At 42.7% G+C, this 23715-nt stretch overlaps 1 protein-coding gene and 1 long non-coding RNA gene across 5 annotated transcripts in view; both read left to right on the top strand.

Annotated features, from left to right (window-relative positions):
• Positions 1-23715, top strand: part of LOC148131573 (uncharacterized) — an 819361-nt gene that overhangs the window by 306980 nt on the left and 488666 nt on the right. The window lies entirely within an intron of this gene.
• Positions 1-23715, top strand: part of TSNARE1 (t-SNARE domain containing 1) — a 286328-nt gene that overhangs the window by 186346 nt on the left and 76267 nt on the right. For all 4 annotated transcript variants that reach the window (XM_087962260.1, XM_087962261.1, XM_087962262.1 and 1 more), the window contains 2 exons: positions 9734-9806; positions 10456-10538. In XM_087962260.1, coding sequence (XP_087818386.1) covers positions 9734-9806; positions 10456-10538 — 156 coding nt within the window. The remainder of the gene's footprint in view (positions 1-9733; positions 9807-10455; positions 10539-23715) is intronic.

Below are 23715 nucleotides of genomic sequence, written 5' to 3'. Positions count from 1 at the left end.
TCCTCCTCCTCCTCCTCCTCCCTCCTCCTCCTCCTCCTCCTCCTCCTCCTCCCCCCAAGGCTGTGTGCTATCTCCACTTCTCTTCTCCCTATATACCAATGACTGCATCTCAAATGATCCATCTGTTAAAATATTGAAGTTTGCTGATGATATAACAGTGATTGGTCTCATTTGAGACAAAGATGAATCTGCATACAGACAGGAGGTTATACAACTTGCCTTGTGGTGTAACCGGAACAATCTGGAACTTCACACACTCAAAACCGTAGAAATGGTGGTAGACTTTAGAAGAAATCCTCCTATACTTACCACATCTTACAATACTAGACAACACAGTATCAACAGTAGAGACCTTCAAATTTCTAGGTTCTACGATATCACATGACCTAAAATGGACACCAAACATCAAAAACATCATCAAAAAAGCGCAACAAAGAATGTTCTTTCTGCGCCAACTCAGAAAGCTCAAACTGCCCAAGGAGCTGCTGATCCAGTTCTACAGAGGAATTATTGAGTCTATCATCTGTATCTCTATAACTGTCTGGTTTGGTTCTGCAACCCAACAGGACAGACACAGACTTCAGAGGATAATTAGGACTGCAGAAAAAACAATTACTACCCACCTGCCTTCAATTGAGGACCTGTATACTGCACGAGTCAAAAAGAAGGCTGTGAAAATATCTACAGACCCTTCACATCCCGGACATAAATTGTTTCAACTCCTTCCCTCAAAACGACGCTATAAAGCACTACACACCAGAACAACTAGACACGAGAACAGTTTTTTCCTGAAAGCCATCACTCTGCTAAACAAATAATCCCCTCAACACTGTTCAACTGCACTACTATTGCTATTAATCTTCTCATCATTCCTTAACACCCATCCCCTCCCACTTGACTGTTTCCTAGTATGATTTGATTGTTGATTGTGCCCTATGACTATCATTAAGTGTTGTACGTTATGATTCTTGATTCTTAATGAATGTACCTTTTCTTTATGTATACTATTTACACCAAGACAAATTCCTTGTGTGTCCAATCACACTTGGCCAATAAAGTATTCTATTCTATTCTATTCTATTCTATTCTATTCTATTCTATTCTATTCTATTCTATTCCATTCCATTCCATTCCATTCCATTCCATTCTATTCCATTCCATTCCATTCCATTCTTGTATTGTTGTGGTTGAAGCTGAAGTAGTCGTTGACTGGTAGGACATTGTAGCAGATAATTTTGTGTATTACACATAAGTCCAACCGTAGGCGGCGTATGTTCTATATTAGTCCAAAAACGCCTGCGATTGGTCCAACATACTCCAAAAGCCCCAAATTTCAAGTCTGGTGATATAGGAATGTATTCTGTTGCAAGCAGTGGAGTGTAATACTCTTCTCGTAAAACACTTCTGGACTTCCTCAATTGTATTAATGGCCACCTCTGGAATTTCACCGTAGCCCTGCCATTGATCGATTTCCTGTCAACCCTTGCATAATGGCAGTCCTTTTTTTCACCACCAGCTCTGAGTGGTGCTTCGCCAGATTACCCATTAAAATTTTAGTGTCCCATTCCATTAGGCCATAAAGAGAGTCAACTATATTTGTGGCCATGTCGTGTGCTTAGTTCTCTCCACCTTCCTCCTTCCTTTTCCTCTTTATTGGTTTCTCAGACCTGCTCCTGAGTTCTTTTCTCTTCTCCTGGAGTGTATTCAGGAATTCACAACAGAGCCCTTTCTGGCTTTATTGCAGATTAATGAGATTCTTATTGCATTACATAATTAATTACTGTGTTATTCCGAGTCGCATAATGAAGTCTACCCGTGAAGAATGTAGATCTACTTGGCAGCCCTTATGAATTCATCACGGGAGACAATTTCACCATCAAGCAGCCTTTTGAGACTTGTCTGAATGAAGAAATCCTAATTTTAGAGGGAGAGGCAATCTGGTGTCGTGGTTAAGGTCACTGAACTAGAAACCAGGAGATTCTGAGTTCTAATCCTACCAGAGGCATCAAACTAGCTGAGTAACTTTGGCCCAGTTTCTCCTTTTTGGCCAAGGAGGATTAGAAATTAACTGAGTTGTAAGGGACCTTGTAGGTCATCTAGTCCAACCCCTTGCCCAAGCAGGAGACCCTACACCATTTCTGACAGATGAGAGTCCAATCTCTTCTTGAAAGCCTCTAGTGATGAAGCTCCCACAACTTCCGAAGGCAACTTCTGTTCCATTGGTTGATTGTTCTCACTGTCAGAAAATTTCTCCTTATTTCTAGGTTGCTTCTCTCCTTGATCACTTTCCATCCATTATTTCTTGTCTGGCCTTCAGGTGCTTTGGGAAAAAAAGCTTGACCCCTTCTTCTCTTCAGCAGCCCCTCAAATATTGGAACATTGCTATCCTGTCTCCCCTGGTCCTTCTCTTCAATAGACTAGCCAGGCCCAGTTCCTGCAACCATCCATTGTATGTTTTATCCTCCAGTCCCCTAACCATTCTGGTTGCTATTCTCTGCATGTTTTCTAGAGCCTCAACACCGTTTTTATAGTGTGGTGACCAAAACTGGATGAGAAAACTCTGCCAAGAAAAATTTAGATGTACACATGTAGTCATTGGGAGTCAGGATGACTCAAAGGCGTGCATAGACAGAATTCTAAGGATGCCCAATGGAATATTTAGAAAGGGTGTCTTTTTAAAGCTTTCTAAAGGAGGTAAGCAGTTCCACTGATTGATTCTTTTAACTCTACAGAATTAGGTATTGCATATAAAATTGTACGTAGTAAAGTTTTAATTGTAAATGACGTTTTTTTAAAGCTTTAATCTTAATATAATTCGTGTGAACAACCACTTTCAACTTGATTGTAAGGAAATGTTTGTAAACGAGTTGACAAAGTCCTGACTATCTTTCTAGAGTCAACTGTCTCAGCGACTGACTTTCATAATTTTAATTCTAACTTCTGTACACCTCACCCCATATTTTCATTTTGCTCATTCAAATTTGTAATTTTCATTATACACACACAGACACAGGCAGACAGACATACATGCACACACACACACACACACACATATATGTTTTCTTAAGTTTTCGTGGGTACTTACATGTATGTTATTCAGCTTTGTTCGGGTATTTTCCCACGTCATTATAGTTGTGCTTTTAAAGCTGTAGCAATGTTTTGGCAGAATCTCATCTGCCATCATTAGGCTTCTGTATTTTGTATTCTGTAACAGAATATATATATATACCGTGTTTCTCCAACAATACGCCCCCCCAATAGGAAGACCCAGCATGTTTTCTAGGCATAAAATGAAATTAAGCACCTCCCCCTCCAAATTTAGACCTATTTTAAAACATGTGAAATGGGTGAGAAGGGCAGGGGGACTTGCCGTTAGGAGCACCCGTGGGCAGCCATGCCTCGCCACCGGCCACTCCTAATGGCCGATCATGGTGAAGCGCGGAGAGCTCCCTACTCCTGCCAAGCACCTTTGATGCAGACCCGAGACCTTTGGCGCCTGCCACTGTTGCTTTCCCTTCTGCCCACGCCGCCACTGCATTTGGAGCTGCTGCTTCCGTGTTTGGAGTTGCTGCTGCTATTTGGAGCGTGTTTCCGCACTCCGCCATGATCACCCATTAGGAGCAGCTGGTGGCAAGGCATGGCTGCCCATGGGGCACTCTAGACAAGGATGCAAGGGGGGAATTAAGTCACCCCCGAAAAGACAGCCTAGCCATTTTTTTCGGGCTCAAAAAAATAATAATAAGACCCAGCCTTATTTTATGACAAACACAATATATATGTATATGTATATGTATATGTATATGTATATGTATATGTATATAAACTGTCAGTAAATTTCTCCTTAGTTCTAACCCAGGGGTGGGATCCGACAGGGTTAACTACTGGTTCAGTGATTTATGATGTGCTTCCCTGCAAGTTGCACGTGTGTGTAAATCTTCGTCAGCTTGCTGCCTGGACAGTTTAGCAGTGCTGCGTGCAGGGAAGCTGTGTTTGAAAAAGCACTTTTTTCCTGCTTTTTCAACCACAGCTGTGCCTCGCACAGCAGCTGAGGTTGAAAAAGCAAAAAGTAAAGATCAGGTATGAGCCCGGATGGGCGGGTGGGCCAAAACAGCAGCAGACATAGAACCGGTTCTATGTCTGCTGCTCTTCAGAGCTACCGATTCTACAGAGCCGGACAGAACCGGTAGAATCCCACCCCTGCTCTAACCTCAGGGATTCAGGTAAGAAATGCAGGGATTCAGGTAAGAAAAATGAGACAAAACTCACTTAAGAAACTTCTCATGTAGCAACATAAATTCTGGGCTGACTTGCAGTTATAAGTCGAGGACTAACTGTATATAAATAAAGGGGTGGGTGGGTCGGGGAAGGAAATCCTTTCAGATTTGCAAGAGTCTAATGTAAACCTTCCAATAAAGTTAGCTCTTCTGGATCTTGTCTGGATTACCTAGGAAGGCTGATAGATTCCCACTGTCCATGTAACCCAGAGGTGTCAAACTCAATTTCATTGAGGACCGCATCACAGTTGTGTTTGATCTTGGGAGCCTTGAGTAGGTGTGGCCAGCTTGACATCACTCATGTTGGGGCAGCCTGTGGCGGCCCAAGCACTCTGTCAGCAAAAACGGGCTCTCCAACTTTGCTGGAACCCTGGACAATAAAGATAGAGGTACTACTTGTTGTGGTCTGCCAGCGGCCAGAGGAGCTGGCAGCAGATTCAGACAGTGAGGAGGTTGGGGAGGAACATGGGCCAGTCCTGGAGTCTGGGGAAGGCTCTGACAAGGGCTCTGCATCGGAGGCAGAGATGGAGCCGGGGCTGTCCGACAGTTATCAGCTGCCTTTGGAGTCGGAGGTCAGTGGGGCAGAAGAACAGCTGGAGCCTATTCCCGATGTACACATGCGCAGAGCTGTCAGAAGAAGGGTACAGTTAAGGATCAAGAGTCAACTCGGGAGTAAAGGCACAGGTGCACGGTGAATGGCCCCTCCCATAGGGGATAAAAGAGGAGCAAAAGGGGAGTGGTGTTTGCAGGAGACAATTAGTTCAGTTCATTAGGGTGAAGATCTGTTCCTGATTTCTTGCCAAATATTTTCTGCTACAGAGTGGCGTTTGGAATATACCGGCCTGGCAGCTCTCCAAGCCTGATAAAGGTCTGTAGTTGTGAAATCTCTTGAAAGACCGTTGGCCAGGGCTTTGCTGAAGAGGAATTCTCTTTAACCTAAATAAAAGGGGTTTTATCGGGATGAGGAGTCGGCTTCGTGCTTTCGGGAAGCCTAGGTCCGAACAGCTCCCAAGGTCCCTTTTCAGCTGCGACAACTTCTTGCAATCCTCTGCCAGCCACATGCGGCCCCTCCCAAGCTCCGTTTTTGCTGGCAGAGGCACTGCGTGCCGGTCCTTCGCTGTTTCTGTTCTGACCCAGGCTTAGTGAACCGTAATTATTCACAAACTTGTTTTAAAAACAAAACCTATTTTATTGCAACGCTGGGAATTGTTTTCATTCCCAGCCAGAATTAAACTCAAGACAGTCCCCCAAGATAAGCACACACCTTTCAGTTCTGAGAAGTGCTGCCAAAAACAGAAGTATCCAATGAACTAGAAAAGAAACCAACCAAAGTACAAGAACAAACCAACCAGAGTACAAAAGAGCTTCCAGAATGACTCAGAACCGATCAAACTACTTTGCTTCCTGCAAAGGTTTCGTCATCTCAGCCTGACTTTTATCCCTTATGGGAAGGGCAATCACCTCCCAGCTCCTTATTCCCGAGTTGCCCCTTTTGTTTCAGCTGCTCTCGCCTTCTAGCAGCTGTGCGCACAAGCGCACTGGGAACAGGCTCCCCTGGGTCCTCTGCTTCACTGCTGCCAGACTCCGGAGGCTCCAGAGGTAGCACCCCACTCCCAGATAGCCCTGGCCCCACCTCTACATCGGATGCAGGACCCTTGTCCGAGTCCTCTCCAGACTCCTGAACTGGTTCCTTTTCTTGCCCACTGTCCGATTCAGCTGCCGGCTGCACTGGCTGCTGGCGAACCACAACAGGCCTTGAGTTAGACACCCCTGATGTAACCGATCTCCCACGATCCGGTGTGGCTTGGTACACAGTAGATCACCTACAGGTGGCTTTTGAAAGTCTTGGCTCTCCTCTTTTCAAGACCTCCAAAAGTTCTTGCCCAATGGTAACATTTCGTGTGACAGAAGGGGAAAATAATTAAATGCATGACTGCGGATTAATCACATTAAGTACATTTAGTTTTAATTAAATTTACATTTAAATGAAGTCAGATCTAATTTAGTTTCAGCTTGGTCTTTCACCTGCTACTCTTGGAGAGCTGTCTCCGGCTAAGCCACGGATGACTGTCCCTGGTATGCCTTCCTCCAATGAAATCTGAACTCAGAATTTATTTTGCTGTTGCTCTTGAAGAAGATGCCTAACTTGTGTCCATAGACGCTGTCCTCTAAACACGCCCAACATAATCCTTGGGGTCTTACCAGTTCTATATGCAAAAGGGAAAAAGAGAGAAGTACAGGTTGGTTGGTTCGTTAGTTGACTATAGACCATCAAGTCATTTTTTACTCAGAGTAAAGTAGAGTAGAGTAGGATAGGATAGGATAGGGTATGATAGGATAGGATAGCATAGGTCAGGACAAACACAACAGAACAGAAATATGGGATGGGATGGGAGAAGAGAAATAGAAGAGAATATAGAATAGAGTAGAGAAGTAGAGTAGAGTAGAGTAGAGTAGAGTAGAGTAGAGTAGAAGAATAGAATAGAATAGAATAGAATAGAATAGAATAGAATAGAATAGAATAGAATATAGGAATAAGAATAGAATATAGGAAATAGAATAGAATATAGGAATAAGAATAGAATAGAATATAGGAAATGGAATAGAATAGAATATAGGAAATGGAATAGAATATAGGAATAAGAATAGAATATAGGAAATGGAATAGAATAGAATATAGGAAATAGAATAGAATATAGGAATGAGTAGAATAGAATAGGAATAGAACAGAACAGAACAGAATAGAATATAAGAATAAGAATAGAATATAGGAATAAGAATAGAATAGAATATAGGAATAAGAATAGAATATAGGAATAAGAATAGAATATAGGAAATGGAATAGAATAGAATATAGGAAATAGAATAGAATATAGGAATGAGTAGAATAGAATAGGAATAGAACAGAACAGAATAGAATATAGGAATAAGAATAGAATATAGGAATAAGAATAAAATAGAATAGAATAGAATAGAATAGAATAGAATAGAATAGAATAGAATAGAATAGAATAGAATAGACCACTGTTCCGATCTGGAAGGGAAAGGGCAGCCCAGCGGACTGCTCCAACTACAGACCGGTCAGGTTACTGTCACACACTATGAAGATCTTCGAACAGCGCCCTCGATAAGCGCATTCGGGACATCGTCGACATCAGCGTCAACCAGGCCGGATTCATCAAGAACTGCGGCACCACCGATGCCATCTTCGGTGTGCGGATGCTGATGGAGGCTCACAGAGAGAAGAAAATCCCGCTCCACACCGCCTTCTTGGACTTGGAAAAGGCCTTCGACCGAGTCCCGCACGATCTCATCTGGTACGCACTGCGAGATCACGGCGTGCCCGAGCTACTGTACAATGGGTCCAACTCCTATACAGATGTCACAAAAGCCGTGTAAAGCGGCAGCTGGGATATCAGAGGAGTTCAATATCACCGTCGGCGTACACCAGGGCTCTGCTCTCTCACCACTGCTGTTCATTCTGGTGATGGACACAATTACACACGACCTGCACACGCCCGCCCCATGGACGCTGCTCACCCGATGATGTGTTCCTGGCCAACCTGCGCAAGGCTGAACTCGAGCACCTAGTCCAACAGTGGCACGACCGCCTCGAGCAGTTCGGGCCGGTTGAACCTAAAGAAGTCCGAATACCTGACCACTGACAACGAAACGACAGGCTCCATCCACGTGAATGGGCAGGAGCTACCGCGCGCCTCCACCTTCAAGTACCTGGGAACTACTCTTGGGGAAGAAGGCCTGCTACAAACTGAGGTGGCAGCCAGGATCAACGCAGCGTGGGGCAAATGGAAGTCCGTCACGGGCGTCCTCTGTGACAAGAAGATGCCGATGCGCCTGAAGGCGAAAATCTATAACTCTGTGGTGCGCCCGTGGCCATATACGGCGCAGAGTGCTGGCGACGACCAAAGAAGTTGAAAGCAGACTCCAGACAATGGAGATGCGAATGCTCGATGGTCGGTAGGCCTCACCCTACTCGATCGCGTCAGGAATGAAGAAGTGCGCAGACGGTTCAACGTCGTGCCCATCCCCACGGTCATGAGGCAGTCCCGCTACGATGGTTCGGCCATGTGAGTCGCGCCAAGGAAGAATCCATCATCAAATCTACGATGAAGGTGATTGTCGGAGGAGCGAGACCGCGTGGTAGACCTAAGCAACGCTGGATGGACACGATCAAGGCCGATCTAGAGACCGAAGGCAGACCCGACATACGTGGCAGACAGAGAGGCGTGGAAGCAGTACTCAAGGACATTAGCGGACCTCGCCAGAGCGCGAGACAAACGCTGAAGAAAAAGAAGAAGAAGAAGAAGAATAGAATAGAATAGAATAGAAAATATGGAATGGAATGGATTCTATTCATTCTTTATTATTCTACACTACACTATCCTATTCCACATTTATTTTTCTATTCCATTCCATTCCATATTTATTATTCTCTTCTATTCTGTTATCAGTATTCATTTGACTAAGGGTTCTTCCTCAGAGAAAGTATGAGAAATGAAACATATGAATAGTTTGGGTGTGACTGGAGGAAGCCTCAATCTGAATCGCCTATTTACACTTTTGGGATCGTTCTTCTACGCTGGGCTACTTACCCATGCAGGTCACCCTGGACAACAATTGAGCCTAACATTTCCGTTGCTGAGCGAGACAACTGCTAAGTGAGCGTCGCCCCTCTTTGCCCCCTTTTCCTGCCACTGTTGTAAGTGAATCACCGCAGTTGTTCACTTAGTCACACGGCTGTAAAATGAATCTGGCTTCCCCGTTGACTTTGCTTGTGAGGCAGTCGTAAATGACCCCCGGGACACTTCAACCGTCATAAATATGAGTCAGTTGCCAAGCATCTGAATTTTGGTCATGTGACTGTGGGGAAGCTGTAGCAGTCATAAGTATGAAAAATGGCCATAAGTCAGATTTTTTTTCAGTGTTGCTGTAGCTACATTTTTTTTTCCCGAACACCATTACTCTGCTAAACAAATAATTCCCTCAACACTGTCCAACTATTTACAAAGTCTGCACTACTATAAATATTAATCTTCTCATCAATGACTGTTTCCTAGTATGATTTGATTGCTTATTGTACTGTATGACTATCATTAAGTGCTGTACCTGATGATTCTTGACTCTTGACAAATGTATCTTTTCTTTTTATGTACACTGAGAGCATTTGCACCAAGACAAATTCCTTGTGTGTCCAATCACGCTTGGCCAATAAAAGAATTCTAATTCTAATTCTAAATGAACAATTGTAATTCTTTTTTTGATACCTTTCTTTCAATACAGAAATGGGAGGTATCTTACTATAATTTTTTTTAAAAAAAGAATTGGAATGAGATAAGCATATTGGTCCAACTGCTAGCTCTATCTTTCTATTAAAAATGTTGATGTTTTCCTACTCATAGTTTTCTTCCTTTTGGGTTTTTTTTTCTTCTTTTTTTCAGAGTGATATGTTGGATGTCAACCAGATCATTAAAGACCTGGCATCGATGGTATATGAGCAGGGAGACGCAATAGGTGGGTATCATCAGAGCTCTTGTGAATTGAAATCTAAACCCATTTCCACTATTACTAACAGATAAACCTCCAAGTGGCCTCAACGACCCTCAGAAAGGATGCAGATGACCAGCTTTGTCCGCAAGGAATATAAATTGTTCCATTCCCCACCATCCAGTCAGAGCTGAAGAAGCTTCTTGGAGGAGAAGCGAAACGTCTTCAAAGAAAAACCAGAAAGTCCAGTTGCCTCTTGAAAAAAAAGCACCTTTTGGGACAGCCATGACCTGGATGACGGAGAATCTCTACATACTTTAACTATACAATTTGGGATGAACACCCTTGGAATGGTGTAGGAGTAGGAATAGATTTCCAGAAGGAAAAATCACAGACTACAGGAACCATTTGCACTACTCAGGTGACCCTGATGACACAGATAAACCTCCAAGGAGCCTCAACGGCCCTCTAAAAGGATGCAAATGACCAGCTGTCTGCAAGGAATATAAATCCTTCCATTCCCCACCATCCAGTCAGAAAAGAAAAAACAAGGAAGTCCATTTGCTCCCTGAAAAAGCACCTTTGCGACAACCATGACCTGGTTGGAGCATCTCCATAGAAATTTAAGGTTTAGCAACCCTTCTTTGTTGAATAATTACCTTCTTTTTATTTACAGATAGCATTGAAGCGAATATTGAGACAGCCACCGTGAACGTCGACTCCGCCAACGAGCATTTGGCAAAAGCCAGTCAGCATCAAGTAAGTGGATTATTTTAAAGGAGGCGAAATTGGAGAGGAAAACGGATTGGAGGGTGGGGGGAGAGTGGATGTTCGTTCTCAGAGCTTGTGGGTCGGTTTCTGAACGCTTCGTTACCATGCTAGGTAGCGTCTTCAGCGGAGTTTAGGGGATGGCAGTGTTGGTGTTCTTCTGCTTATAAGGGCTTGGTGTGGTAAGTCAATCTTGTGATGGATGAGGTCACATCAGATGAGCGTCTTGTGGGTTATGGGTGTTGTGAGTTGGATAGGTGAGGGTCTTGTGATGGGTGAGGTGAGGGTGTTGTGAGGGGTTAGGTGTGTGTCACATCAGGTGAGGGTCTTGTGAGTATTGGGAGGGGTCAGGTATGGGTGTCGTGTGGACAGGTGTAGGTCTTGTGATGGGCCTTGTGAGGGGTCAAGTGTAGGTCATCAGGTGAGGGTCTTGTGAGGGGTGAAGTGTGGGTCATCAGGTGAGGGTCTTGTGATGGGTGAGATGAGGGTCTTGTGAGGGGTCAGGTGTCTGTCACATCAGGTGAGGGTCTTGTGATGGGTGAAGTGAGGGTCTTGTGAGGGATCAGGTGTGTGTCACATCAGTTGAGGGTCTTATGAGAGGTGAGAGGTGGGTCACAACAGGCAAGAGTCTTGTGTTGGGTCAAGTATGGGTCACGTCAGGTGAGGGTCTGGTGGTGGGTGTTGCGATGAGTCAGGTGTGGGTCACATCAGGTGAGGAACTTGTGAAGGGCCTTGTGAAGGGTTGTGAGGGGTCAGCTGAGGGTCACGTCAGCTGAGGGTCTTGTGATAGGTCTTGTAATGGAGAGATCGCGTCAGGTGATGCTCATTGGGAAGTGAACTGCCGATTGGGAGGTGGGTTGCATTGGTTGGTTGAGGTTGTCATGCCCCCATCAGAGCATGAATCTGCGGAGGAAGACAAGCTGGAACAGATGGAGATCTAGGGGACGGTTTCGTTGACTTCAGAGGAAAATGGGAAGGAGCAGGCCCAGTCAGGCGAGGGCTTTTCAGGATTGGGACAGCTTGTAGGCAGGGAGGAAGGGGGATAGAATGGACCAAGAGAGACTAAGCAGTGAACATGAGGAGTGACAGAGCTCAGGCAATGAGCAAGGATCACCCGCTCCTGATCCTCGAGCATGGAGAGTGGAGAGAAGGCAAGAACAGTGTAGACTGACCCAGCTACTCGGGAGGAGACCGCCCCTCCCCCCTCTTCACAAGGCACACCTGGGAATTGAGACTTAAAGAGACACTGTGGGGGAGGGGCATTGGTTGGGTACAAACGTTGAATTCCTGGAGTGTTGAGTGCCGACGACGTTTGAACTTTCCTGGATTCCTTGCATTCTTTCTGGATTTCTTGCTGTGCAGCTGTGGTATTCACAGCGTTGGGTTGGATTATTTGCAGTCAGAGGCTGTTTGAGGTGTGTGTGTGTGTGCTCATCATCACTTTGCTCTGGGACTTGCCAGAAACGTGGGAGCGTTTGGCGAAATTTGGAGCAATAAAGGGGCAGTTTGAACTGCCAAGCTGCCTGTGTATTCTCTGTGCCGTGCCCTGGGTCAGTGGGGGTCAGTGCCATTGCTGGTTGGTTGTGCAGTACACACAATGGGACACTGGAAAAATGTAGGAAAATCGGACACTGGAAAAATGCCAGCCCTTTTCCTGGGATCTTCAGGAATCTTTCAAAAATGTCTCCTTTCATAGCTTGCATTACAAATCGGCACTCTGAGAGAGTATTAAATTGAATTTCTCCCGATCCCCTAAAAAATATGAAGCCATAATTACTGTCTTTTAACCGAGACATTGCTTTTCACACTCCGATTTTGGCCCTTCCTAAGTAGGTAACTGAGAGAAAAGTAGCACAAACAGATGTGAGACAGGGGAGGAAACAGGATTTACTCGTGCTGTTTTTAAGCCTGTTTGCCTTGAAGTGAGGGCCTGGCGAGTTTTCAGATGTGTCTGTAAAAAAAAAAAAGGAGGGGGGAGGGGAACCAGGCAGAAAAATTGGATTTTAAAAAAAGAAGCGTGTCCACAAATTCTGGAATGATTTGGCGAAATGCTTAACGAAGTGGCTTTGAGAGAAAGACGTCGGCTTTCTCCGAGGGAGAATTTTTGTCGGATTGCTAAGTGGTTTTTACATTTAGACAAGAAAAACCAAAAGCACAGGTTTGGAATAGGACTGTGATGGCGTATCTGTGGCATGCGTGCCGGAGGTGGCATGCACAGCCCTCTCTGTTCTGGTTTCTGGCACCAGCTGGGCACTAGAGTACCTGAAAACGGCTTGAAAATGGCCTGAAAACGGCCTGAAAATGCCCCCCAAATGGCCTGAAAATGGCCCAAAATGGCCTGAAAATGGCCCAGAAAACAGCCTGAAACTGCCCCACAAACAGCCTGAAAAGGCCCTAAAAACACCCTGAAAAATGGCCTGAAAATGACCCAGAAAACAGCCTGAAAAATGGCCCCAAAACGGCCTGAAATGGCCCAGAAAACAGCCTGAAAAATGGCCCAAAAACACCCTGAAACCCCCCCAAAAAAACACCCTCAAAAATGGCCCAAAAATGATGAAAAAAAAACCAGGCCATTTGGGGGGCATTTTCAGGGCAAAAACAGCCTGCAAACAGCCTGAAAATGGCCCCCAAAATGGCCAAACGACAGGCATGCACGCACTGGCCAGCTGGTCTTTGGCGCTCTGGCCTGCGCGCATACACGCACGTTCCGGTTTGGGCACACAGTGCCAAAAAGGTTCTCCATCACTGGAATAGGTGGTGCCAGACTCATTAATAGCGTCAGGGTTCCAAGTAATATACCCAACACAATCAAATCTCTGAAGCAGGGGCCTTCTAACTTAGCAGCTTTAAGACTTGTGGATTTCAACTCCCAGAATTCCTCCTCCGGTCATGTTAGCTCAGGAATTCTGGGAGTTGAAGTCCACAAGTCTTAAACTTGCTAAGTTTGAAGAGCCTTGCTCTGAGGCCTAGGAGTTCCTCAAAATACAGATTTATTAGGCATGTCATATTGGCACATGTGGTGAAAACCCGATTCTGAAAGTCCCACGGTTTTCCCCACCCAACTTAAAAATCAAAGTTCTTTCCCCCAGTCCACGTGTCCATCCCACGGTCCAATCTGGTCACAGCCCCAACTCTCATTGGCTTCAGTCCATGCTGGGACTGATGGGAATGTCCTTGGTTCCCAGGAGAAAGAATATTATTTTGGCTACAAATCCCCAACTATCTCTATTTCCCTGCATCCCGTTCCCATAGCGCCAACCAGCATAGCTCTGACAGCCCTGAAGATACTCCCAAAATGGCTTCAGGGTTGACCAATAGCAATTGCAAGAGGGATATTGGAGACCTAGTAGACAATCGTGTAAATATGAGCTAGCAGTGTGGAGCTGCAACTAAAAAAAATAAGCCATAGCAATTCTAGGTTGCATGAACAGAGGGACAGAATCAAGGTCACATGAAGCGTTAATACCACTTTATAAAGTCTTAGTAGGAACACACTTGGAACACTGTATCCAGTTTTGCACAGCTCTGCAAAAACCACAACTCTGGTGTAAAGAGCCTGCTCTGTGAAGATTCATGGATGATCTAGGCTGCATTAACAGAAGGATAGAACCAACATCGTGTGAAGTGTTAATACAACTATATAATGCCTTGGTAAGACCACACTTGGGATACTGCATCCAGTTTTGGTCGCTATGATGTAAAAAAGATATTTGAGATGCTAGAAAGAGTGCAGAGAAGAGCAACAAAGAGGATTAGGGGACTGGAGGCTAAAACAGATACAGAACGGTTGCAGGAACTGGGTATGTCAAGTTTGATGAAAAAAAGGACTAGGGGTAACATGATAGCAGTGTTCCAATGTCTCAGGGGTTTCCACAAAGAAGAGGTAGTCAAGCTATTCTCCAAAGCACCTGAAGACAGAACAAAAAGCAATGGCTGGATCGAGGAGAGAAGCAACCTAGAACTAAGGAGAAATTTCCTAGCAATGAGAGCAATCAACCAACAGAACAGCTTGCCTCCAGAAGTTGTCATCACTGGAGTTAAGAAGAGCTTGGACAACCATCGTTCTGAAATTCTGAATAGGGTTTCCTGCTTGAGTAGTGGGTTGGATTAGAAGACCTCCAAGGTCCTTTCCAACTCTCTCATTCCATTATCCTCTGGTTATTCCAATTTGACTCTCAGCCAGTTTGACTCTACATCAGTTCAAGCAAAGGTTGGCTGGAGAAGACTTGCCCTGGCTTTTTCGGTTTGGATGGTTGGTCATCTTTCCAACCCAACACAAGCAATAGCCAATTTGTTTCCTTCCATCCATCCATCCATCCATCTCTATCTATCTATCTATCTATCTATCTATCTATCTATCTATCTATCTATCTATCTATCTATCTATCTATCTATCTATCTATCTATCTGTTTATCGATCTATCTATCTCTATCAATCTATCTATCTCTGTCTACAGTATCGATCTATCTATCTATCTATCTATCTATCTATCTATCTATCTATCTATCTATCTATCTATCTATCTATCTATCTCTACAGTATCTATTTATCATCTATCTCTATCTACAGTATCTATTTATCTATCTATTTATCTATCTCTTTGTCTCTCTACAGTATCTATCTACAGTATCTATCTACTATATCTATAATATCTATAGTATCTATCTGTTTAGCTTTCTGTTTATTGATCTATCTATCTCTGTCTACAGTATCTATCTATCTATCTATCTATCTATCTATCTATCTATCTATCATCTCTCTCTCTCTACAGTATCTATTTATCTATCTATTTATCTCTCTCTCTCTCTACAGTATCTATCTATCTACAGTATCTGTCTACTATATCTATAGTATCTATCTATAGTATCTATCTGTTTATCGATCTATCTATCTGTCTACAGTATCTACCTACCTACCTACCTACCTACCTACCTACCTATCTATCGTGGGGCCAAATCAGCTTTGTCGATTAGTGAAAACCTGAACCTTAGTAAATTCAAAAAGAGGCTCAAATACATATTTTGGAGATGTGGCAAAACAATAAGAACATTTTCTGCATTTTTTTTAAATGTATGATTATGCTGGGAGGGCTAGAATATTTCCCCACTAGCATTTTGACAACATGATTAAGCAGTTCAATTAAGTCTGATTCATTTTAAATGTGTTTGTGTTTATGGGGGTGAGTATATTTTGCAAAACCAGCCCTTTTCATCTCCTTTATTGTTTGCTGTATTCTGCAAATCTAGAAAAGTAGACAAATTCAGTAAACACGCTCAACACATGGAGAAATGAAGTCTAATAAAGCAAACTTTTCTGCTAAGTTTACTTTCCTTAAAGACAGTTTTTTTTTGTTTGTTTGGTTTAAAAAATACATGGGGGAAAAAAAAGAACAATTAAAATGGGTAGCCAGAGTTAACTAGAGAGAAGCTGTCGCATGATTCACCAAGCCTCTTGAGTTTTTTAAAACAGGTTTTTCTTGTATTTATTGGTTTTATGAACAAACTTTTAAGATTTTATTCCAGTTTCGAGTGCTATAAATTGCCCAGATTCGGTAGAGTAAGAGGCATGTATATCTAGATAATAAAATGAAATAAAAATAAGGATGGGAGAAAAAAAGGACAGGGATAAGATAAGCATGAAGAATAGAAAATAAATGCTTGTTTAACTGGCCTGTTTGATATGCTCTGCAGATAGATTGATGTGTCTGAATTACCTTAAAGGCATCAAAATCCCCCTTGAACTTGAGGATAATCAAGTGAATGTCTATAGGGAAAGGATAAAACATATGGCAGCTGTGACTTGTGTCATCAAAAACTCCCCTTCATTTTTTTTATGTGTGACACAAAAATGGGCAGATCTTCAAGAGTAACCACAATGACTCCCATTTTGGACTTTTTGGTCAACAAAACAGGGCCTGCAGAAGGTCCTGGCATCTGCATCTCTACAATTGTCTGGTTTGGTTCTGCAACCCAACAGGGCAGACACAGACTTCAGAGGATAATTAGGACTGCAGAAAAAACAATTGCTACCAACCTGCTTTCCATCGAGGACCTATATACTGCACGAGTCAAAAAGGGGGTTGTGAAAATATTTACAAACCCTTTACATCCTGGACATGTTTCAACTCCTACCCTCAAAACGACGCTATAGAGGACTGCACACCAGAACAACTAGACACAAGGACAGTTTTTTTCCCAAACACCATCCCTCTGCTAAACAAATAATTCCCTCAACACTGTTCAACTATTTACAAAGTCTGCACTACTATTGCTATTAATCTTCTCATCACTCCTTAACACCCATCCCCTCCCACTTGTGACTGTATGACTAACTTTGTCGCTTGTATCCTTACAATTTATATTGACTGTTTCCTAGTATGATTTGTTTGCCTACTTGTACCCTATGACAATCATTAAGTGTTGTACGTTATGATTCTTGATGAATGTATCTTTTGTTTTTATGTACCCTGAGAGCACATGCACTCCTTGTGTATCTAATCACACTTGGCCAATAAAGAATTCATTCATCAGAACGTTGTTCCTCTATCAAGGGTTGGACTTGAGAATAAACTCCATTGTCGATTAAAGTGGATGTTTGTAGCTCAGGGTTGAACTGTGGGGTTCCTGGTGAATTCTGAGCTTGGTGGTTTCCTTGCAGGAGTTTCACGACCCAACTAGGGAATATCATCAGTTCTAGAAGAGAGTTTGTGAAGAGAACGAGAAGGAGGAGGTGCAGGAGAAGGACTGTGAATTCTGAGCTTGGTTGTTTTCTTGTAGACCTTTCATTATCTGACTAGGTAACCTCATCAGTGCTAGAAGGGAGTTTGTGAAAAGGTGAAAAGGAGGGGAGGAGGAAGAGGAGGAGGATGACTACTACTTCTGTGGGGTTTCTGGCAAATTCTGAGGTTGGTTTTTAGTTGTTTACACCACTAGAACTTCACGGGATCTTGATTCTCTCTTTATTCTGAAAACAGAATCTTTTTTTAGATGATTTCCCACAACGCAGATGTGGCCCTCAATGAAATTGAGTTTGACACCCCTGCCTTAAAACATCCTTCCTGTCATGCTCCTGGTGGAGACTGACTCTGAGGGAGAGGAGGAACAGCTGACAGAGATTGGAAGTGTGGCTCCGGAGGTTGTGGAGGAGGCTGGGGAAGGGCAGAGTTTGGCTGAGAAGTCAGAGGAGGACCTAGGCCCTTCCCCTCTCCATCCTAGGGCACGCAAGGAGGAGAGGATAAGGGAGAGACGTGGTCTCCTCGTGAGGAGAGGGCCTTGATCCTCTTCATGGGCTGCAGGTGTGAGAACTGCATAAGAGTTTGGACCTGCGTTCTGGCAAACGCTGGAAACAAAGCGTGTTTTATTTTGGTCTGAAGTTATCTTGGTTGGCGTCCTTCCAACAGACTGTGCCTTGTTATCTCCTGGAATTTGGTAATTACTTATCCCGATCCGTTGTGGAAATTTCATCATTGTAGTTTGTTTGGTTTGTTATTTCACCTCTATCTGCTCATTAGAATAGGACTGTATTGCTTCCTTTTGAAGACTATTTTTGAGTACATTTTATCTCCAACGGAGTATTATTGAACAGTGGGGCCAAGTCGGAGGCATTAAAGGACATTTATTTACATTTTAGATTTTGTTACGTTTGTGTTACACTCTGGGTCATCACACTTCCAAGGTTTACTGAGCACTTAAGTCTCTAATCATCATCCTCTTTTAACGACGCCATAATCCCTTGCCGGGTGGAGCCTGGGCAACTGAATGGAGCTGAGTGGTCACTGGCCGGATGCCCTTCCTGTTTGCAATGCAGAGTAATGTTCAGCAGGTATATTCTCCTCGTGCTCAGAGAGAGAATATGTCTGCTGAATATTACTCTTAAGACCTTAATCTTAAGCAGTCAAGTCTCTAATGTCTCCATTTATATCAATAGAGACAGGAAATTATCCTGTCTAGGTGAATAGTGAGGGTGTTTATGAAGATGACTCCACTAGGCACATTTGGCTACATCAAGGTATTTGTTTTGAAGCTACCATTAGTGAGTAACAAAAGCCAGGGAAGGGCCAATGGAGAAATGAATTGTATAGCTGGACGGGAAAGAGTAGCGTTTAAAAGGTTCCCAAAATAAGGTAATTGAATGCTAGCATCCTTTCGTAATATTAATCGCTTCCTTAATAGGACAGTAATGTTGCCTTCGCGGCTCCCTTAATCCCACGATCAAAATCCTTGGTGGCTAGTGCTCCACGACATTTTAATTTTTCTTGCTTTCTCTGCCTTGTGTAAAAAAAAAAAAGAAGAGGGGGAAAGGGAGATGGTGAAAGTTAGGAAGAGGACAGCCCTCCTTTCGATCCTGCGCTGCAAATATTCACCTTTATTGGAACCATTTTCCAAAAAAGTGATTCGGCTGTATTCTCCTTCCAGGGTTTCACTTGATATGGGACACTGATGTTCCTCCAGACCAAATTATGAGAACATTTTCTTCGCCCACCCCACAAAGAAGACTCCTGGCAACAAAGGGTTGTCCAATTTCTTCTTAAAAAGCTCCAGTGATGGAGCACCCACAACTTTTAGAGGCAAGCCGTTCCACTGGTTAATTGTTCTCCCTGATAGACCACTTCTCCTTAGTGATAGGTTGGATCTAGAATAAGAGAATAACGGAGTTGGAAGGGACCTTGGAGGTCTTCTAGTCCAACCCCCTGCTCAGGCAGGAAACCCTATACCATTTCAGACAAAGGATTGTCCAATCCCTTCTTCAAAACTTCCAGTGTTGGAGAATTCACAACTTCTGGAGACAAGTTGTTCCACCGGTTAAATTGTTCTAACTGTCAAGAAGTTTCTTTTTAGTTCTAGGTTGCTTTCCTCCTTGATTAGTTTCCACCCATTGCTTCTTGTCCTACCCTTTGGAGAATAGCTTGACTGCCTCTTCTTTGGGGCAGCCCCTGAAATATTGGAAGATCGCCATCCTGTCACCCCTAATCCTTTTCTTTGTTAGACTAGACATACCCGGTTCCTCCAACTGTTCTTTGTTGCTCTTCTCAGCACTTTGCATAAACGTGAATCTTGGTCTGTGGAGAACCTGATGTAGCATCTCATGGTCTAGACTTCAACAACTGAAATTAGTTCTGGGTTTGAAGTCTCAAGATCAGCCTTTTAATGCATTTTGGACTTCCCAAACTTGGAGGTTTCTCTGAGTCCTCAGCGTCACCTGAGTAGTGCAAACGAGTGTGGAGAAACCCACTTGCTCTATTACTGCAGATCAACTTCCAAGTGGCCTCAGCAATCCTCTAAAAGGATGCAAATGACCAGCTGTCTGCAAAGAGTAGAAATCCTTCCCTTTCACCATCCAGTCAGAACTGAAGAAGCTTCTTGGTGGAGAAGCGAAATATCTTCAAAGAAAAAAACAAGAAAGTCCAGTTGCCTCCTGAAAAAAAAAAAAAAAAAAAACACCACCTTTGGGACCTGGAGGACTGAGAATCTCTACAGACTTTTAGCTATACAATTTAGGATGAACACCCTTGGAACGGTGTGGGAGTAGGAACGGATTTCCAGAGGGAAAAAAATGGCAAGGCTACAGGAACCAGGAGCACCACTCGGGTGGCCCTGAAGATACAAATAAACCTCCAAGTGGCCTCAATGACCCTCTAAAAGGATGCAAATGATCAACTGTCTGCAAGGAGTATCAGTCCTTGCCTCCTAAAAAAAAAAGTCGTGAGAGAACGCGTTTACTCTTTGAAATCCCAGCCTGATCAGATGAAATGATAAAAAAAAAGTGGATTTTCACGAGGAAGTTTGCAAAGACCCTTAACCATACACTGAAGGCTGTCGGGTGGGTGGAGGTGGTTGGGTGCCTGTTTGTTTGTATTTCTGCCAACTGTGTCTTCTTAATATGATTTGCATGGATATTCGCTTTGTGCCTACCTCTGCAAGAGCCCGAGAAGAGATAAAACCCTTATTTGCATGTTTATATCCATATTTTGAAAAGGAAACCCGTTTGTGTCTCTCAAAAACAGTAAGCTCTCCTCAAAATCTCTCCTCTTTCTTTCCTTTGCCATCTAAGCTAACTAAAAATAATCTTTTATTCCACACACACACCCCACTTCTACTCCTTATGAAAAAGATGTTCTGGCCCTCTCAAGCCCCTTATTATCGCTTTAAAATTAATGCAAAGGACTGGGGGAGAGGGGGGGAAATAACCTTGGGCAAGATTTAAATCAATCGGTATGTTGAATAAATAACTACGAGGGAGATACCTGTCTTAAAGGCATCGTCAGGAAGGAAGAATAAAAAAATAAAACAGGTGAATTCAAGGCAGAAGGCTGAAAGGGAAGGAAGGAAGCTGCTGGGTTTTAAGGTCCATTTTAAGGTCCAGGATTTGTTCATTCATTCATTCATTCATTCATTCATTCTGAATAGAATAGAATAATGAATAGAATAGCAATAGCAATAGCAATAGAATAGAGAATAGAATAGAATGGAATGGAATGGAATAGGAATAGAATAAAATAGAATAGAATAGGAATAGAGTAGAAAATAGAATAGAATAGAATAGAATAGAATAGAATAGAATAGAATAGAATAGAATAGAATAGAATAGAATAGAATAGAATAGGAATGATTGGAATAGAATAGGGGTAGAATAGAAAAGAAAATAGAATAGAATAGAGAATAGAATGGAATGGAATAGGAATAGAATAAAATAGAATAGAATAGGAATAGAGTAGAAAATAGAATAGAATAGAATAGAATAGAATAGGGATAGAATAGAATAGAATAGAATAGAATAGAATAGAATAGAATAGAATAGAATAGAATAGAATAGAATAGAATAGAATAGGAATGAATGGAATAGAATAGAATAGGAATGGATTAGAATAGAATAGGGGTAGAATAGAAAAGAAAATAGAATAGAATAGAGAATAGAATAAAGAATGGGAATGGAATGAATGGAATAGAAAAAATAGAATGGAATGGAATGGAATAGAATAGAATGGAATAACAGAGTTGAAAGGGACCTTGTAGGTCATCTAGTCCAACCCACCCCCACCCCACAAGCAGGAGACCCTACACCATTTCTGACAAATGGCAGTCCAATCTCTTCTTGAAAGCCTTCCCACAACTTCCGAAGGCAACTTCTGTTCCCTGGGTTGATTGCTCTCACTGTCAGGAAATTTCTTCTTAGTTCTCAGCTGCATCTCCTTTAATAATAACAATCAAATAACATAGTTGGAAGGGACCTTGTAGGTCATCTAGACCAACCCCCTCGCCCAAGCAGGAGATTGTACACCATTTGTGACAGGTGGCCGCCCTGTCTCTTCTTGAAAGCTTCCAGTGATGAAGCTGCCACAACTGTTGAATGCAACTTCTGTTCCATTGGTTCATTGCTCTCACTGTCAGAAAATGTCTCCTTATTTCCAGGTTAGATCTTTCCTTGTTCAGTTTCCATCCATTATTTCTTGTCTGGCCTTAGACAATATCTTGACCTCTTCCTCTCTGTGGCAGCCCCTCAAATATTGGAAGACTGCTGTCATGTCTCCCCTGGTTCTTTTCTTCCGTAGACTAGCCGTGCCCAGTTCCTGCAAATGTTCATCATATGTTTTAGTCTCCTGTCCCCTCATCATCCTGGTTGCTCTTCTCTGCACTCTTTCTAGAGTCTCAACATCCTTTTTATAGTGTGGTGACCAAAACTGAATGCAGTACTCTAGGTGTGGTCTTACCAAGCCTTCAGTCCCATAATCATCTTGGTTGCTCTTCATTTAGGTTATATTTAGGTTATTGCAGCATGGAACATGCTAAGCTTCCCTTATTTTACTTATTTATTCGTCACATTTATCTAACCACCCATTTCGCAGAATATGGCTCTCTACAGCTGCAATAGCGTGCAACCATAAAAGAAACATGAAAATGTAATTTAAAAGAAAAAAAATCAATTTGATTAAAAAAAAAAAAAGACTAGAAAGGCTAGATCATTGGCATTCCACACCATGTAATCATCTCCACCAATTGCCATTTTCCTGAAAGATTGGAGGACAGGTAATCTATAAAGTAAGTCAAATGGTTTACAATGCAAATACTCCCCAGTTTGAATATGATTTGCCGTTAAGTGAGTGAAATCCTTTATACTCGGCTGCACGTGTTATTCGCGGTATTTATTCGGCTATTTCAGGACATGTAAATTACGGCAAATCGGACGTTTTCCAGACCTGGCTGACAAGCAGTAGCATAAAATGATTTTACGGCCAGTATCTCAAAAACAAAAACCTTCTGTAGGAAAATCGACACGTGAAAGCTGGCTGTGCAAGCAAAAGTACATTTAAATAGTAGAATAAAATCAATTAAAGATGACGCTAGACGGCCAACACTCAAAGAGCAAAAATGACAGTACCAAATGAAACCATATTGTAAATATAAATAGAATTTTGGAATTTAAACCTGCGGGAAAGGGCAAACAGGTACAGGAATAAATCTCAGGTGTGTGTCTCTTGGCAGATAGTTTTTCCAGAGCTGAGAAGCCACCAAAGAATTCCAGCACCTACCTACCTACCTAATTACCTTCCTTTTTTCCTTCCTTCTTACCTTCCTTCCTTTTCTCTATATCATCTATCTTCCTTCCATCCTTCCTTCTTGCTTTCCTTCTTTTTCTCTATATCATTATATTCCTTCCTTCTTTCCTTCCTTCCTTCCTTCTTATCTTCCTTCCTTTTATCTATATCATCTATCTTCTTCCCTCCTTCCTTCTTTCCTTCTTTCCTTCCTTCCTTTTCTCTGTATCATCTATCTTCCTTCCATCCTTCCTTCTTGCTTTCCTTCTTTTTCTCTATATCATTATATTCCTTCCTTCCTTCCTTCCTTCCTTCCTTCCTGCCTGCCTGCCTTCTTATCTTCCTTCCTTTTATCTATATCATCTATCTTCCTCCCTCCTTCCTTCCTTCTTTCCTTCTTTCCTTCTTACCTTCCTTCCTTTTCTCTGTATCATCTATCTTCCTTCCATCCTTCCTTCTTGCTTTCCTTCTTTTTCTCTATATCATTATATTCCTTCCTTCTTTCCTTCCTTCCTTCCTGCCTTCTTATCTTCCTTCCTTTTATCTATATCATCTATCTTCCTCCCTCCTTCCTTCCTTCTTTCCTTCTTTCCTTCTTTCCTTCCTTCCTTTTCTCTGCATCATCTATCTTCCTT

The sequence above is a fragment of the Notechis scutatus genome, chromosome 3, assembly GCF_049901735.1.
Source record: "Notechis scutatus isolate UNSWTSFEM ecotype Mainland chromosome 3, rNotScu1.2, whole genome shotgun sequence".
Classification (NCBI taxonomy): domain Eukaryota; kingdom Metazoa; phylum Chordata; class Lepidosauria; order Squamata; family Elapidae; genus Notechis; species Notechis scutatus.
This window is presented reverse-complemented; position numbering and strand designations above follow the sequence as displayed.